The sequence below is a fragment of the Cariama cristata genome, unplaced genomic scaffold (genome assembly GCF_000690535.1).
Source record: "Cariama cristata isolate BGI_N322 unplaced genomic scaffold, ASM69053v1 scaffold14782, whole genome shotgun sequence".
Lineage (NCBI taxonomy): Eukaryota > Metazoa > Chordata > Aves > Cariamiformes > Cariamidae > Cariama > Cariama cristata.
In genome coordinates this window covers 50,055-69,348 of record NW_009605635.1, presented here as the reverse complement: position 1 = coordinate 69,348, position 19,294 = coordinate 50,055, and the positions used below count along the sequence as shown (strand labels likewise).

At 35.5% G+C, this 19,294-nt stretch overlaps 1 protein-coding gene across 1 annotated transcript in view; it reads left to right on the top strand.

The window, feature by feature from the left end:
* LOC104158414 (phosphorylase b kinase regulatory subunit beta-like) overlaps nt 1-19,294 on the top strand; it is a gene marked incomplete at its 5' end in the record, with an annotated part of 48,247 nt that overhangs the window by 2,801 nt on the left and 26,152 nt on the right. The window contains 5 exon segments of the mRNA XM_009696055.1: nt 3,467-3,544; nt 5,466-5,624; nt 8,003-8,097; nt 14,524-14,579; nt 14,780-14,873. Coding sequence (XP_009694357.1) covers nt 3,467-3,544; nt 5,466-5,624; nt 8,003-8,097; nt 14,524-14,579; nt 14,780-14,873 — 482 coding nt within the window.

Below are 19,294 nucleotides of genomic sequence, written 5' to 3'. Positions count from 1 at the left end.
TCTTTACAGTCCTGCTCTTTAAAGACGTTAGAGAGGTGAGCCATTAGAGGAAAGATACAAAATGATTTTCTTGTCCTGCCAAAATAAACCATAGTGCAGTGGCACTAAATATCTCATTGAGAATTCTGCCTCATGGGTTAAAAAAACGCAAGCACCCAACTCCCTATATTTCAGCATTTTTAATGTGAACTGCTTTTAGAATATAACTTGGTAAGACTTTTTTTAAAAGCTTAAACCTGTGACATTCAGTCGTGCATTCAGTCCTTTTAAGCCTTAAAAACTTTCACAGTATATCAGAACTTTGTAGCAGCACATGAGAAAGAAGGAAGTGGAAGAGAGAACACATTGACAAACTGAATGTTGCAGCAGGTCTTTTCAGTTTGGATATTCTGTGGTAATTGCAACAGAGTTCAGAAGAGAAGACAGTGAACCAGAAAAGGCCTAGTTTCTCTTTGAAATGCCTGTGCTTCCTGGCCATGTTTTTCCATGTAGCCAGTTAGTCTGATTTAAAAAAAGAAAAAACAAAACAAAACAAAAAAAAACCCCACCACCAACAATACCACTACCTAGACCTTGTCTTGAGGATGGGAGACATACCAAAAAAATTCACAGGGTGATAACTAACACATAGAACAGAAGTCTGAATAAGAAAATGAATAAGTGTTACAGCCGTCAAAAAGATTTGTAAATGGATGAATATCTGGCCATCTGGGTTTTTTCCCTTTAGTGTGTGTAATAGTTTTCAAATAAAGATGGTGAGGGACATAGGAATCTGCTGTCTGCCTAGACTCCTGTGTGGCCACCCACAGATTAAAATACTTTGTTTGAAGATGTAATAAGGTTTCACAATTGATGTTTGTAAAGGAATGCTTGACGTTTTTCAGAGTGTGATGTCCAAAACTGAGGAGAAATGCACTGACATTTAATGCTGCCCACTTGCAGTTTCGGGAAGAACTAGAAAGATAATAATCTTTACTGAAGTTAGCAGAAGAATAAAGACAGCATTTTAGTCTTCTTGTATTACAAAGAAAAAATGAAAAATACATATTTTGCACATACTGTCTTTGTCTTTTTTTCCTGTACCACAATTTCATCAAATAGCATAATTCTGTTTGTAGATTTTGTGCACATATCTCCAAATCCACAAACTTCTTTAATGCAAAATTTGAAGTGTATACAGAGTGACTTAAACTGCAAAAAGGCAATGAAATAGGAGTAGATTACAGTTGAATGTCTTTATAATGAAAACATTGAAAAAACCCTCAAGCTGCTACATTGTAAATACTGGTTCAGCTGGAAGCCTCTTTGCTCATCCAACAGACTTTCAGAGTACAAAGGAAAGCCTTTCAGCAAAGTATATCAAGCTACTGAATATCTAGGTAACTCCTGATAGCTGGATTTCGTTACCTGTACAATAGTGGGACAGTGCTCCATTAAATAAGGAAGGAGATACTACTGAATTAGTTTTGCATTTTCTAGTAGTATCAAGAACACTGTTTTCTTCCTCATTGATGATGATCATTATTACCCAACTGCTATCCTCACTAGATGATTCTTAGTATAAAAGCAATTGCATTATCACATAAATGCTTCTTTTTATCCTCTACAGCATCTACCAATAAGACTAAATTACAAATAGTCAGAATATCATATTGCTCTTATGTCACGACGGTGCTCAAGTGTTTTGAAATAGTTCAGTGTGTCACTTAAACACGCCCTTTATTGTGTGCAAACTTTCATTGCATTTGTTTCTTTTGGCAAGTGATTTCATTTCCTGTATATATACTTGGGAATATTTGAAAATGTAATGAACAACATTTGTCAAGTGTTCTTTTTGGAGAGAGCGTTGAAGAGCCATGGAAAGAAAGAAATCTCTATACAGTAGTCAAAGTCCAGCTATCTACTGCTCTCTGGCTTTTCAGTAGCATAATTTGTTGGATGTTCTTAACAGAAAAGATAAGTTTTTGTGACTTTTTAAAATATCTGTAACATATATAAAAAAAGTTACAAAAACTAACAAAACCCATCTAAACATAAACATAAAAAACAACAACAAATATCTAAACATATCATACACATAAATACGTCTGTACATATACATAAATACATGTCATGCACACAGAAGTATATCTAACAAAAACTGTGTCTATACTTTCTAATAAAGATGTTCTGGTATGTTTGTTCTCAGTGCATGAGTTTGTGGGTTTATTTTGTCTTATTTTTGCCTGTCAGAATTCACCCTTCTTAAGAATACAAAAAGGCTGCTTTAGTACTAATTTCCTCCTGGGATTTTTCTCAAAAGGAAATTGTTTAGGACTCTCTCAGTAGTAGATGTGCATCTATAGCTGTGGGAAAGGCTTGAACTAAATAAATCAGTATGACTATTTTTTGGATAAGACATATTTGAATAGCATTTTTGAAAGCCTTTTACGTTTCTGGTTGAATGTGGAGGATTATGGTAATTTTCTGGGATAAGGTAAGGAAGGAAACATTACAGCTATTTTTAATAATATGGAAGAATGTGGTAATTGAAAAGGAAAACCATGGAAAGAAATGACTGAAAGATGTACCATGAGAAGTTTTCATGTAACTTGTTCCCCTTTAAATGTTAAAAAATGTTCGATTTTAAAGTATCAATGTGACTTGTCAAGTTCATCCACATTTTCCTTGATGAACAGAAACACTTTTGGTATTTTTGATGTATCTTTTCATGTAAGAACTTTTGATGAACTGAATGCTGGTCATGTTAATATTTATCAGATTCATTCTGGGATGACTGAGTTCTGCTAGAAAAACATTTAAGGTACTGGTACTCCCAAATTTACCAATTTCTCCTCAAAAGCAGCATCATAAAGAGTTGACTATTCTGGTCAATATCTCAGGGTGTGTCAGCAGTTCTGAACCTCTATAATAGGAAGATAGAATACCTATATAACTTATCAATGTAAACATTCCGTCTAATCTTTGGAGGGGAATTTTTCAATTTACTCCTTCAAATTCCTTTTGTATGTATTTATTGGGACTTCTAGGTAACTCACTTGTAGATCAGGTTGCAACTCTGTCCTAAAGATTTAGAACCAGCCTGTTTGTCTCCACACTGGCACACAAACTCTGATTCTTCATTCTCTTGGAATTAAGGAAGTTATTTGCAGCTAGCTGGGCTGGTTGTCTGTGTCCACTTCTTGAGCCTCTCTAAGTTCACAGCTTTACTATCCCAAGTAACTTGCCATCAATTTCAGTTTAAGCTAATAAGAGAGCGGCTGATTCATGATCCCTGTGAGATTTAGCTGTAGCAGTAAGTGAGTATCTACAGTCTAGTCTTTTACTTTTCATGAGCTATTTAGTATGTAGGCACTACTTGGTTGCAAAATAAACGCTAGCTTTTTTTTTCCCTTCTTTTAGGAACCTTAAGCTCACGGAAAAGTTATTTCTTCCATTAAATCAATTATTGTTTGATTATTTTTAGGAGTTTTTAGAGGAAATCCTGAACAAGTAAAGGAATATCAGGATCTTCTGGATCCTTTGCTTCAGCATACATCTGAAGGTATTATCTGATAATAATTCTTTTAAAACACTGTAGCTTTTTATTTATCTAAAATGATTAAAATACTGACATTCCTATTAGTGGATATTGCAGTCACAGCAAAGAAGAAGTAATAACATCACTATGTTTCCTGATGGCAAAATAGGGATACTAAATAATCTCTTTCACGTAGATACATTGTATCATAAAGTGTGATAATAAAAGTAATGTTGTCCGGAGAAATGCTACTGGTATAAATGTAAGATACACGCTGTACCCAGTCATTCCTCCCCTCCTTCGCCTATGCTTCATTATTTACAAAGTTCACTTTGACTTTACAGGAAAATATTAACTACCAACAGTCAGATTGTTTCAGTGTTCTACCTGGATACAGTTGAGAATTACTTGTGTCATTCATTACCACTTAACTTCACAAGATTTAAAAAATAATTTGGTATACACATATGAAATTGTTTCCAGCTTAGAGCAGTGAAACTGGCAACATGTTAATTTTAATATAAACGTTGTGTTACTTAAATCGTGCACTCCAGAATCTTGGTGGAGCTGCAGACAAGGCTATTGATGGCCTACAGGCACATCCATCCAAAATTCAGTTAAAACAAAAAAAAAAAAAAGAAAAAGACCATAAGTTTGAGTGGGAGGAAAAAAAAAATGGCCTCAGAACAGAACAAGCTTCAATATACTGACAATCTAATTTTAAAACTCGGCATCTTTAGTCACCTGTTCTTGACATCTGTGGTACCGTTACACAAGTAGATGCAGAATATTTTAGTCTGACTTGTTCTTTAAACTTGGAATACCTGTTGAAGTGAATTAGTTTCTGTAAGAAATACAAACATTTCCTTACAAAATTTTCTTTACGTAGCAGATTTTCTGACCTTGCTGATCATTGCTTTTTTCTGATTATTAATGAGTATGTGAAGTTCTATGGACACTAAATCTTGTGGTTCCTCTTGTTGAATGTCGTCATGAATGTCTCATCTTAAACTTTCTGTGTGTGTTTTGATACCTCACTCATTTGAATAGTCTCTCTCTAATAACTCTCACTTTTAAATTTTTCTTGGCTTTTTGCCAGTAATTTTTTTGTCTAAGCAAATAGTCAGACACTGCAACTTTATTCTGTTTATCACTTGTTCTTTTTCCAAATAAATTCAGAATTTAAGCAATATTAAGTTGAAATTTAGTTTTGCAGAAAGCATATTAATTTGCTTTTGTATTGCATATAATTAGGTCAATCATTTGTCATTATGTTTCTAAATTCCTGACTCTTGTCACTTAAAAAGTGTTGAAATAAAGGGTATTAGTCTACAATGATCAGTAATACCTGTGGCATAATTCTAGATACAAGCTATGCTATCTTCCAATGAAGAAGTTATGCCATTTTTTTCACGATGTTTCAAAATTAAAATGCTGTTTTTAACTTGTTTTTACATACTTCAAAAAATGATAACTTTAATTTAATTGTTTGACTATTTTGGACAAGATTTTAGTTTTAAAAAGTTGTCTGTTACTGAGCTGGTGTTAAATGCAGGAGAAAAACCTCGAAGTGTTTCACCCTAATGCAGCTTTCATTTCTTCTGGTTATGGTTTGTTATCTGTACGGCACTTTGCTTTAGGTGAAAAAAAAATTTCTTTTTTTCTTTTTGCACAGTAAGGTGCTACACAGACAATGTGATCTGGGAAGAAATTCTGTGGAAATGTTTGAAAAATAAAGTAGTTTAATATTACTTTAGCTTTCCTACACTGATTGTGGTTTTGAGAGATAACAATGAATGGCAACAGTCTTTCTGTTCAATCAGATTGTTGCTAGGGTATAATTTTTCCTATTTTGAATCCACTTCAGCTTTATTAGGGGACTACAATCAAATAACAAGGGAAATGGAATTTATTTACTTACTGTACTTATTTTAAAACTCCGCAGGGTGTCCTGTTGTACCCAAGTATTATTATGTGCCAGCTGATTTTGTTGAACTGGAAAAGAAGAACCCTGGCAGTCAGAAACGGTTTCCTAGTAACAATGGACGCGATGGAAAGTTTTTCTTGTGGGGACAGGCAATTTACATCATTGCAAAACTCCTGGGTAAGAGGCTGAGGAAGTTCTATCAGGTTTTGATTCGTCTGAGGTGAAGGATCTTTATCTTGTTGATGTTTTTCTTGAATCTGAGCAAACACATTAGCTTGAGTTTTGAGTGGAATATGGGTGGCATGTGTGTCCTCTGCTTTGGTACATACGTGATAGGCAAAAATTGCTTTTCATTCTTTATGTTAAAATTTTATGCTGCATGCATACTATGAAGCTTACAGGAATATTTTATAGAATACTGAAAATCTTCTAAATGTGATAGGTTTCTTTTTTTTCTGTTTATTTTCCTGGCTTTCCCTCTTATTTCCTTTTCTTCATGACAAAATATATTAACATGGCACTTTCTGGATTAACTGTGTCAGCTGCACCAGTACAGTGATGTTTGTAAGTGATCTATAGCATTTAATTCGAATTATTTACTGCTTTAAGCAAGACAAGTTTAAATTTGAATAGTTGCAGTCTCAGATAAAGTTAATGTTTTCTTCAGTCTGTTATTTTTTTACCCTTCCTTCAAAATTGAAGAGACTAGTTGAGCATTTGAAAGTGCATTTCAAAGCTTGGCCATTGAAGGTTGTTACGCATTCCGATACGCTTGTGTTTGTGATAATGGTGATGAATATTCACTGAGATTCTTCTTTGAAATAAAATATTAAATATTGAAAGTTAACTTAAATTTTGTATTAGGCTATTGGTATAGTTGTTTTAAATACAAAATTATTTTGACTATATATTTCAATTACTGAGAAGTGTAAATCTATGTAAAAAACAGTGGAAATGGAACACCTGTTCTGGAAATTGCTCTTGCTTTTGAGAACTACGAGGCAGAGTCTGTTGATCTTGCAGTCATTTGGTTGATCAATTTTATAGCATCAGCAGTACTACAACTAATTTGAGTAACTTACATGCCTTTAGCCAGCATAAGAAGTCTGATTGTGTGGACTGGAGCTCAGATGACTGTTTTCCTTAAAATGTGTTTTGGTAACTTGTGTGTCAGTACATTAATAAATTGTCTGTGGGAATTTTTCACAATCTAGCTTTGTTCAGTTTTAGGGTTTTTTTGTTTTGTTTTGATGGGGTTGGTTGGTTGGTTTGTTTTAAAACATAACCACCTGTACATAGATTGTGACTCCACAGGAATAGCGCAGAGGAGAGGAACAGGGTCCTTTCCTGGCAGGAGTCAAGCTCATTCTCTCCATAGAAGGCTGAGGACAGGAGATGGTTCCAGTATCTAGCGGCTGACAGTTGCTGGCATAGCTCTTAGCAACAGCAGGCTCCTTCATGGCTTACTTGGTGAACTGCCCAGCCAGTGTCCTTCATTGTCTGCCCATGCGTTTTCTTTCCACTGCACCATCTATTCTACACTCTGTTCTTTCCTAACACTGTTAAGCTTGAGCCAGGACATATTTTGAGTTTATAAACTGCTGTCTTAATTTACTGCACAGTGTAGAATTCAGAAACATTTTTCTTATCAAGACGTGTTGTTTTTCTGTTGTAGCTGAATTAAGCTAATGGAGTCATCAGTTATTTCTCTTTTAGATTAATAGCTGATTTCCTAGTATAGAGCTTTTTAAGAATATGTGCAAAATTCTTGACATATATAGGAGAAATGAGACTGCACTGTGACCTCCTCTGTAGCAGAAATTAAATAAAGATTGGACAGTTTCATGTCAAAATAAGATTTTGATGGAAGACTGCTTATTTGAAGGGCATAGCTCACAGTAGATTGTAAACCTTTATTCAAGGCATTTGTTGAAACTTTTTAATAGTATACTTTTATTGGAGTACTTAATTTTTCAGGAGAAGGCTAAAGTCATGGAATTTTAGATTTAGGGTTTGTTTTTTCCCATGTAAAAAAATCCATGTAGAAATTGCTATTTAATTGATTTTTATTACAATTTCTTCTTGAGATATCATATTGAGAAGTATCTTTGATATCGCTTGTCCCTTTCAGGATTATAGTCGTGTGATTACCTTGAGATAGAGGCTGTCTGCTTTTCTTCAAAGCTAAACAGTTTTTGCTGGTAACCATTAAGTTTCTAGTTAAAGCTCTAGAATAATTCTATGCTTGTGGATTGAGGGCTTTTTCTGTGACTTGTGTGTTGTGGAGTCTGTTGTCTGCGTATATTCTTTTTGCACATCTCTGTGAAAAAATAATGGTTTTATATACTACAGTATTATAATTAGCTGTAGCAAGAATGATGCTGGAGTCATTACTTTTAAAATGATATAATTTTGCAGAATCTCCTTTTCATCTGTAAATCATTGATCTAAAACAAAGATTATAGCAGCAGAACTGACTACATAAAATAGGTTTGCATGTCTTGTTCACAAAAGCACTCAAGTCACTGTGTATATTTATTATCATTTACTTTCAGCTGACAAATTAGTAAGCCCTAAGGATATTGACCCTATTGGACGTTATATACCACCACAATATCAGCGGAATGTTAGCATGAGATTTTCAAATCAGGTAAGCGTAAGCTTAGTATTAAAATATTTTTACTGAAAAATTGTCATCTACGTGTTATATACAGTCTTCTAATTAAAATGCTAGGAAAATATTAAATGTATGTACATTTTCTCAGTTGATGGAGGATTGCTTTTAAAGGGAAGATTATAACATCTGCAGTTTTGGGAAAGTGGTGCAATCAAAATGATACATAAAATGTAAGCTTAAATAGTTGCTAATAGGTAGGTATGTTTCTCTGAGTTGTAAGTCATGTCAGGAAGGCAAGAATGAACCTGGGGTTTTTTATTCCTTCAAATCAATTACCACTGCAATGTATTACTATTTTTTGTATTTAGAGCTTGTACGAGCTACAAGGATGAGGTTCTTTTTTGGTGTTCATGGTATATACACGTGCTCCTGTATTTGGCATAAATACACAGCAGGCATGAGTGTGTGGGGATGGGGAATGTTTGAAACACTGTAATTCCAATCTGCAGTAGATAGGCTAACAAGACAGAGACATGGTCTATATGTAGGGGACTTCTTTTATTAATGAGGTAACAACTGTATGTATGGAAATGTGTAGCTAAGAGATGTTTTGTAGCCTTTTTTTTTTTTTTCTTGGTGTAAGGACTATATATTTGAAAAGTTCCTTGTTCAGCATTGTGAGTTTGTTACTGAAGCATAAAATACGAGGTATTTATCTTAAGATTTATTCCAAGATCAGAAGTGAACAATGTTTTTCTTGTTCTATCCAAATGCTGCTTAAAACCTTTGTTTCCTACTATTTCCTGTTACCAAGGTAATACAAGTGCCTGGGTGTTGTCTCATTCATAAGGAGACTTTCATTGTTCATAGTGCAGCACTTCTGAATATGAGATAATGAAAGCTCAGTGACTTCATTTTTTCCCAGTTTCTTTCTTTGTTCTTACATCGTGGGATTATGAAAGCTACAGAAATTGTGAGCTGCCAGTATCACGTAGCCTTTTAGGAGTGCCATTAGAAGAAGGCTATATCAAGTCAGTGCTGCATGCAGCCCATCGAAATTTTTTTTCCTTTGATTCTTGAAGCTAGTAACTTTTAATATGCCACAGATGAACACTTTGAAGAAGTTGATGGTTTGTTTTAAAGACTCTTCATGCTTTTCTTTGATATGTAAAAATGCAACTATCCAAGATACTGCATCTGCTTCTCAGTGTGGGTTAGAAGAGACACTTCTGAATTTCTGGGAATTCTAGATGACTGTGGCATCAGGCCTTTGTCATTGTAGCCTCTGAGCAGCAGTGTAGAAATTGTGACTGGAATGCTTAGTGTCCCTGCAATGCTAACCAGGTGGTTGTGAAATTTCCTTGGGATTGTTTGTACAGAAATAGGTGCTGCTGTACGTTGTGTGTTTTTACTATTAAATTAGTATTGGGGCAAAACATTTGTTGATACAGATGATAGTTCAAATTGTTCATCATTAGGAGAAGGTTAAAAATGAAAGGCAGATGCCTAGATGTATCAACGTCAGTGAGGTATGCTTTATCAGCAAAGGTCTTGCAGTTAAAGTCAGCAAACTTCAAGTTCCAGCTGAGAGTCTTGACCTTGACTTTTTTTTATCCACATTCTAGATTGGCTTAATCATTTTGTGGGAATATTTGATTATGCCATTTTATCTAATTGAGCTAATTTATGAAAAGTCGGTATTTAGTATTTGCCTTAAAGTGCTAGGAAAATGACTAAAAATTAAAATACGAAATGAGAACGCAACGCATCTTAATTGTCTTTGAAAATAAAAACCAGCTTCTTCTCTTTAATGATGTCTTTTTCTTTTCCATATAGCTAAAGATCTAGTCCATAAAACTGAACAGAAAAGTATTTCCACTTTTATTAAATTTCATTCTGGTAAGGAATAAATGAGGATATGTAAAAAATTCAGATGCCTGTGTATGTAAATTTTGTTGAGGTACAGTGTTTTGGAAGGTGATGTACCAAAAAGAAGGCTTTTTCAATTTTTCTTTAAAGTCTTGTGCTGAGGAAATATTTCTTAGAGAAATGCATTTTCCATGTAGATGTATTTTCATATTTTGATTGCATTGACTATAATCTCTATAGGCACTTGCCATTGAAAAATGTGGTTAATATAGTTTATTTGTGGCTTTGATACCACTAGAAAAATATGTCTGATGCCCACATAATTGTGTAGATTTAAGCAAGCAATGAGAAGTATTTGAAATGTTCCAACCTTAGTTTTGTAGTTTTGACGCACCAGTGAAGAATATTCTAGAATTAGTTACAGGAAAGTAAGGTAATATAGATCTACAAAGGCAAAATTGCTATGAAAACTCTCGAAATAAATAAATAAATAACCCTATGTAACTACAGCTGTGAATGCACCACTCAACCTAGAAAACCTGATAAAAAGAGGACAATCTCATTTGTTGTAGAAAACTCTGGGATCAAATGAGCAGTATAATAAAAACTTAATGGCCACCAGTACTTAAAATATCAATTTCATCTCTTTGTAGTTAAAAGCAAGTGTTTTCTCTCCTAATTTAATGCCCCCAAAGCCCTTATTTTTCATTTTCAGGAAGAGGTCTCCATATGTTCCTTCCTGGGGAAATGCCAGCCTGGCGCTGGAGTTTTAGTCTGTGTTTCAAAACACAATGAAGTCTAACAGCAATCAGAGGTTCTCTGCGCTAATAATTTGCTTTGTAATGCTAAATGGTCAGTAGTGTTTCAGTTTAAATCCCTTTCATGAGTCAAAAAGAAAATGGAATCATCAATGCTCCATTCACATTATTGAAAGAAGATAATGCAGGGCATTTTGTTTCAGTGGGGGTAACTCTTCAGAACTGGATTCCTTAGAAGAGCTTATTTTATTATTCCTTTTTACTGTCTCCATATCCAGGAAAGGTTATATTATAACACAGTCTTTGTTGTTGCATTCTGTTTTGGAAGAATTTAGTGTATCAGAGGGCCTGTATAGTAACAATAACATTGGAGAAATGAGGTGGGGTGGGGATTTTCTGGTGGTGTTTTGTATTTTACTGGAGTAATGAAAGCTGATTTATTGCTGTCTTACATTTAATTTTGTATTTAACAAATTATAATTCTACTAAATTGTCAAAGTAAGACTAACTTATCTTCTGAGTTAACTTGAAATATATGTGTAATGTTGCAATTAATTAAATTCTCTGACTGCACGTGATGACTATATTCTTTTTATGTTTTGCTTTGTAGAGCAAGTAATAATTTGTGAGGACGTCATTTAAGTTACTGGAAATTAAGGTTAATGCCCACTGATGACGTTAGGAAGAGAATAGTCAAAGTGATAGACTGGTTATTTTTTTAATTTCAGGGAAGTAGATAAATGTGAAAAAGAAACTAAAATTACTAAGTGTAGGTAAACTGAGATATGTTAAGATTTTTCAGCTACCTAAATTATGTTTGAGCATGTCCAATTTTGATGGTTTAGAGAGGTGTGTCATTTTGGATGATTTGTGTTGTGATGTTAATTATAAGCATATTCTTGCTTTCATTTCTGTTATTCAACTGTATACCACAGTTAACACAATTCTAAAATGGTTAAAATGTTATTTTAGAATTTAAGGCACATGTGTGTCCATATTGTATTTAATTTAAAAAGTCTGGTGTGTTAGTAGCATTGACCATGAACTGTCCAGCAGTATTTAGACGCTTCCAGAAGCCGATGTGTTTTGTAACAGTTCAGTTGTAGTTTTCTAGCACCAAGGTGGATTCTTTGGGTTAAGTACAATTTCTTCTGTTGCATACTATTTCTGTTTTCCTCATCTCGCTCCATATGCTTGGAAAGCCCAGTAGGTACCATTTGAATCAGTGTTTGTGAATATTGTGCCCACTTTCTCACATTTTCAAAATGAATGGATTTTTTTCAGAGTTCTGAGATTTCCTGGGATTGTGTGCAGAAGGGCATATAGTGATAGCATCTGTCCAGTCAGAGTGCAGCAAAAGGCTAAGATGGAGCTGCTTTCTCTGCTCGTGCCAGGAACGGAGTCAAGGGTGTTTCCCTTTATCCTGCCTCCAACAGTTTATAACCTTGTTAAAAACTATGTTGTTGGGGTTTTTTGGAGGAGGAAGAACAACTGTCTTTTATCTTAGTTTTCAGAAAACACTAGGGTATACTTATCATTTGCACAGCATGGGGAATATAGTTGAAACAGATCCTTCTGCCCACCGTCCAATCTGAAAATGCCAGGCAGAAGGGTGAACCTGGGGGGGGGGGTGTCTGTTGCAGTGTCCTGGGGAGATGGTGATTGATGTTGTGAAAACGACACCTTAGCTTGTGTATTAGACAAATGTGAAATTGAACGTGTTAAAATGGAACTTTTAACAACAACAGGATTTATTTAGTGGAACATTTAGGATTTTAATGCTTTTCCACTTCTTTTTTTTTAATATCTAGCAAATGCTATATATCTCAATCATTACTGAAAAGTGACATACTTTCTCATGAGTATTGTATCTGTTATTTTGATCTGTGTTTTTTCTAGACCACTACTTGTGATCCTCCAGGCCTTGACATGTTAAATGACAATGAACTTTCTGTTTAATGTTACAGCAATCCTGTAGTTGTACAGCAATTACAGTTATATTTTTCCACAATACTTTTTCAAAGTCTAGCTATTTTTCACACAGATTCTGTGTTGTGCCAGTTGTGCTGCAGATGGCATTTGCTTAGCTATGGCCCACGTTAGAACCACCACTTACTGGCTGCTATGAATGACTCATGTCATTGGGTATGTCTGTGTATGAGAGGTGTTAGTACTGTTGTTGGAGAAGGACGAACCTCAATGGAGATGCAGAACTTACTGGCTGCTATGAATGACTCATGTCGTTGGGTACGTCTGTGTATGAGAGGTGTTAGTACTGTAGTTGGAAAAGGACGAACCTCAATGGAGATGCAGGATACACAGATTTATGTACAGCTTACAGCCTGTGGCTACACAGTCCCACTCAGTTCGTCATTAATACAGTAGTAATTAAGTTGAGCCTTAACTTGAAGAACACTCCCCAAGTTAGATCACAGGCTGACTATGCATCAATACAGTCTTGGAGAGGTCTCTCTCATTTTCAGGGGGGCGGGGAGTTGTGTGCTTTTTGTTTTATAAACAGAACGCACTGAGTGTGGTAGAGAATTGCTTTGAGTTTTCTTACTGCTCGTATAAATGCCATTGATAGCATGATCACCTTATTCCAAGGAGGAAAATCATTTAATGTCACTTAAACATCTGGCTTCTTAATCTGGTCTCTTTGTGCATGTACTTTCATCACAAGCTTATTTCATGTGGCAAAAACTCCAACATTTGTAGCGGAAATGTAGTGCTGATAGACTTTTTGGGAAAATGCTACAAAGAATTTCTTCTGCAAATCCGTAAGATCTAATTTGGTACCAATGCCTGAACAAGCAAGCATTCACTCTGAACTTTTTGTTCTAAAGCAGTATGTGTATCCATCTATCTTCACAGAAAATGTTGTATTTTCATATAATCAATTGCTAGAAGTTGCATTGAACTTTTGTCATTCGTGCTCTGGTAGTTTCTAGACAGAAGTAGAGAAAAAACATTTTAGGAATGAAAACGTGTGCTGCTTTTAGTTACGTTGATTTTACAGGCATTGAATGCCAGAGAAGAAATGAACAAGGAATAACTAGGACATCTCTGGTTTTAGCTGCTAATGTATGCTGCCAGTGAAAAGAAAGGTGAATTGCCATTTCAGGATCCAGGGAGTTGAGTCAATGATTTCACCCAACATGTTGAATTCATTCCCATTTGCATGGTTCCCTGATGTAAAATGCTAGTATTTTATTTAAAACCTGAAGTATCTGTGTTACAAACAATGCAAGGAAACGCTGTTATCTCCTGTAAAATGTAATACATCTTTCATTTAACTGTAAAGATTAGCTGTCTGATCAAAATATTTCAGAATAAAGGGTCGAAATCCTGAGTTCATTATTTTAAAGTGAATATTATCGGTTACCCAAATAGCTGAGTTATTTCACTCTTTACAAAAATGTGTATCAAAACATCATGTCATATCAGGCACAAAGGAAATACATCAGTTGTATAAATTCTAAATTTCTATATGTAGCAAAATGTTTTCCCTACTTTTACATGTTGGGGTTTTTTAATTAAAAACAAACAAACAACAAACCAAACAGTGAAAATGATTACTAGAAACCTATTTATTATTATTTCTCCAAAATGCATCTTGCAAAGTATTATTGATAGGACAGTCTTCCCATAGTTTTGAGATTTACAAGTTTTAGTCGTGTGTTGTTCTTTCAATTTGTTCCCACAGTAAGAAATAGAAATGCAGGCAGTGATGTTTGTCATACTTGTGAAATAGACGTCCTTCCTATTTGTGCTGTATCTAACAAAATATTTAGTTAGCAATGCTAACAAATATTTTTTCATTACTTTCTAGGGCCCTTTAGAAAATGATTTGGTAGTACATGTGGCCCTGATAGCAGAAAGTCAGCGGTATGTATTTGCTTTTATTAAGAATGTATATATTAGGGAAGTGTTGAACAATAGACATCTTAAATTTGCTAAAGGTATTCAAGGAAATGTAGAATATAATACTGCTACTTGTGTGTCTGCTGCCAAGATAATTGTTGCCAAGATAATAACTAAGACGATTCTGTGATTTCTCATTAAATTTGTCTGTATTTCATTCGTAGCCTACAAGTTTTTCTGAACACGTATGGAATCCAAACTCAGACCCCCCAGCAGGTGGAACCAATTCAGATATGGGCTCAAAAAGAACTTGTCAAAGTAAGGAATTCTGCATTGAAAATTATCTATCCATCTATACATTTCTTTTGCAACAATAAGAATTTATATCAAGCTATTAGACTTGTATCTCCTTAAGCTTGTTAGCTTCCTTTTTGTGTTACTGTAAGTGGGTATCAAGATATGCTGACATTGGTCAGATATACATGCCTAGCTAGAGCTTTCAGTGAAACACTGAAGCCCAGTTGTTCTATATTACCTGATTAGGCTTATTACCTGAGCCAATTTCAGAGAGTAATGAATGAATAATGAAATTCTAATAATATGGATAACACGGTAGACTAAGTGAATCTTGATGGAGAAACAAGCAAATGAGCAATAGTCAAAGAAATGGATTAAAACAGTAGGCATAAACCATCATGTAATTTCATAATGTTGCCCCTATAGCAGGCATTATACAGTCTTCTGTAACTGTTTTTTTAGAAGTCCCTTGAGTTGACTATATCCAGGAAGTTTGGTGTTTAAACCATTTTTGGTTTAACCCCTTAACTCAGCACATTTAAAATCAGCAGTCAAAAAGTACTGGGATGAAGGACATCTTCAGAATCCTCTTCATCCTCTGTGAAGGCTTCAGGTTTTCCTTTTTCTATAGAAGCAAGTAGTCTCCTAATGGAGTACCGTATCCTTTCCCCTGAAAGCCTGGCCCTTTTAGCCCTTATCTGCACTGAGCCTCACTGATGATGCCAGCTTAGATACGTCCGTCAGGTAGCTGTCAACACCATGTGAACCAGTAGTTGAAGATGAATGGCATCTACAGGCCTCACTGGTCCATTTCAGCGTTCTCTTAGCCCTACCGTGGCCTCTTTTTTGTTCAGTCATTTTTAGTACTTTATATGTAGCACTTTGGCTACACCGAATATGTGCTTCAAGCTATTCACTGCTGTTTGTCCTGGAAATACATTTAAATCTAAGAGACTATGACAAGTGCTGCTCTAAATGATAAACGCGTTGATCAGCAATTGCAGGTAAACTTGTCAAAAGTCCTAACAAAAATCTGTATGATTACTGGGTGCCTGTGTACCTCTGTCTCTGGTACACCTGGACTCTTCCTCTGAAAAAACCTCGAGGATAGTCCCACTGTGCATAAACAAGCCTTAACAAGCTGCAGGAAACTGTCAGACAAGTAAGCTGATCCAGCATCACAGATATGCATTTGATATATTTTATACTTCAGCACCTGAAGTTTGATTGTGGATCAGGTACATAAACCTCTTGTCTAACTTTGAATTATACAAATTGTCTCAAACAAGAGTGATGAATTCTGAATGTCTGGGGGATGTATAATGAACATACTTGGTTTATCAATCCTGAAGTTCCGGTTGTGGAACAAATCACTATGCGAGTCTTTCCCTCTGAAATCAGGATTACACGGCTAATGCCATTATCTGTGTCAGAAGTCTGTAGGACACAGAGAAAAGTAAAACCAAAAATAGACACCATAGCAACATATTTCAGGCTTCGTAAGTTTGTGACGGTAACTGTACCAAAACCTTGCTAGCTTGTTCAGAAAAATGCTTACCCCAAATAATGACTGCCACTAACATCTGAGAAGTACTTGGGAGAGAAAAGCAATATCCTTGTTCACATTCAGCCTTGTTCATTTCTCAGCCTATTTTTGCTCACTAGTTTTCTTGATAATGTATTTCAAAATGGATTCTCTCTGACTGTATTTGTCCTGAAATTCTCTACCTGACAAATTTAACAAATAGATGTTTAACAAATAGATGCTCCATAAATTTACTATAGAAGTCTATATTGTCTCTCTCAGTCATCCATCATTTCTTTAGTCTCCCTGACAAAACAGTGACACCTTCATTAAGTTTTATTATTATCAATTAAATGCCTAGCTATGAGAACTTCTGTGTTAGGAATTATTTTTCAAAAGCTGGTGAGACATCTGGTAATTCTGACATTTTCTTTATCCTCATGATGGGTAGGTACATCTGCCTCATCAAAATTTACTTTTAAAAAGAATGTCATGAAAAAACTAAATCGCCTGATGCAAACCCTCTTTCTCGGGGGCTTCTAGGAAAGGCTATGCTATGCTCTGAAGCTGAAGTAATGAAAGCATTTGGGGCATTATGAGAACTGAGGTTTGATCTCTGGGCTTATGCAAAAAACCAATACAAGCTGAAAAGCACACAAACAAAAAACCCCTGGTAGTAATTGTCATCCTTTGTGGGGAGAGAAGCTAATGCTGGAACAATTGTCTGTATTTTGGGGAAAAGAGGGTTGGTCCATAGGGAACATGGATCTCAGTATGTGCGATTCCAATGCTGTCAATTCTCAGTAGTGTTTAATTTAATTTAATCAGACACTTTTGGACTGGTCTAGTGGCACATGATAACAGTTTAAACCTCTACAGTTACAAACAGGCATGTCTCCACAATAGTGTAAAACGAAAGAAATGGATGAGGGCACGACATTGATTCAGGAAAATTAGCGACCGAAGGTAGGACTGAGGGTCGTGTAAACAGATCCACAAAGTCGAGGGCGAGCAATGAAAAGAGGAATAGGAGGAAAACAAGAAAATGGGACAAGATGCCTGCAATATCTAGGAAAAAAGTATGTATGTAGTGGAAGTATAGTACAGGGAAATAGCAGACTACTCTGTAGGCAGACTGATACCAGATAAAAGCACACAGAAACAGATGGTGTGAAAGACCACTCTGGTTTGGTTCACTCTCATAAATCAACCCAACAGTCCAGTCTGCTTTCACAGCCGTTTCTTGTTATTAGCAGCTTTAGTTGGAATTGAAGGGCATTTTAATCCCAAAAAAACCCTGCTTGAAGCAGCTGGACTTGCATGACACACTACTTTTGTTCAGATACTCTCGTGCTGAATCTGAACTGACACTTTGAGTGTAACAGATCAAGATGGAAGGCTGTTACTAGAAGGTGAAACTGCTTTAGCAGAGTGTAGAACAACATGAGGCCTCAAGCTAAAGAAGAGTCTTCAAGGAAAGAAACAATATTACGACACTACTAGAGTTCTGGTTTTGCAAAGAAAATTATGTTTTGCATTCTAGCAAAGTGAAGGTCCTTTTAGTGTCAAATTATAATGTCTACTGCCATTCTTCTAGTCTCCCTTATTTACTACAAAAAGGGGTTCAACATTCTTCTGGTTTTGTTATGTACAGAGGGGTTATTTAAAGCTGTTAGTGTTTTGATGTCTCCATTCCTTTCCCACTTGAATAGGGTTACTTAGTCTGGATGAACAGGTGCTGTAGGTAATTTTATGTTCTTTTTTGAATAGTTCTTGGTATTAATGCAGAAACACAGGCAATACCAGGAAGGCCCCAAGCTGACAGCAGTAAAAAGTGATTGAGTGTAATGTTTGTTCAAATGTTCACTTTCATTTGCTTCTGAATTATGTTCCTGTAACACAAAGAAAGATTCAGCTTAGTGAAGTTTTCTGAATTCTGAATATTCTGAAGGTTTAGTAATGATGGGTTGTTTTTTATGGTTTTATTCTCATACACTGTAATAAATGAAGATTATTTTTTTAATATGCAAGTCTTACAAAATTGTATCAGTTGAAGGTAACACTAGGCATACATAATTTAAATAAGAATCAAGCAATGAATAATGAGATAATTCTTTCTTGCTTGTGGTGTTGGTGCATTAATTTTGCAGGCCTTTGCTAAAATTGGAATAAAGATCTTTAAAGTGTTGCTATATTACTGTTTTACTTTTGTATCCACATTGCAAAAGCATTTACAGAAGGCAAAATTGGCCAGACAATAAATGCAAATGATCCTCTAAAAAATGATCCTTTAAAAAAATTATTTCAATGAGCAATTTGAAGATTTAAAAAAAACACTTTAATTGGATAGACTAGAAAAATAATGGGAGTAAGAAGGTAAAAATAAGACCTAATATAGGAAAGAACAACTTTTAGTTGAAGTTTGAAACTCTGCAGATAGGCAGGACTAGGGTGCTTTGCCCAAGCCTGAAGGTGCACCCGTGTCCCCTAATGATAGTTGAGGATCCTGCCCAGCACTCCTGCCTACCCTGAACAGAGACGTCTCTCTTCGAACATAAACCAGGATCAGCTGTACTCTTCACCTTCATGAGTAAGGTGAAAATCCTTCGTCCTCCTAAAATTATTATTAGAAGGAGGGGAGGGGAACTGTTACAGCACCCCCACAGCAGAGCAGTGGTCTGCTGGAAGTGAGGCGAGTTATCCTGGAAGGAACGACCGACTGTTAGGGAGCAGCCTGCTCGCCTCTTGTCTTCTCGCATCTTGTGTTTCTTGCCTCAATTACGTAGTGGATTTCTCTTCGCTGTAAAGATACCTGTTGTTATCAAAAGAATTAAATTTGGTCTTTGAACTGCACATTTACCAAATCTAGTGTTCTCTCTCGTTGTCGATGGTTGTTCTATAGAAGTATGCTTAAAAA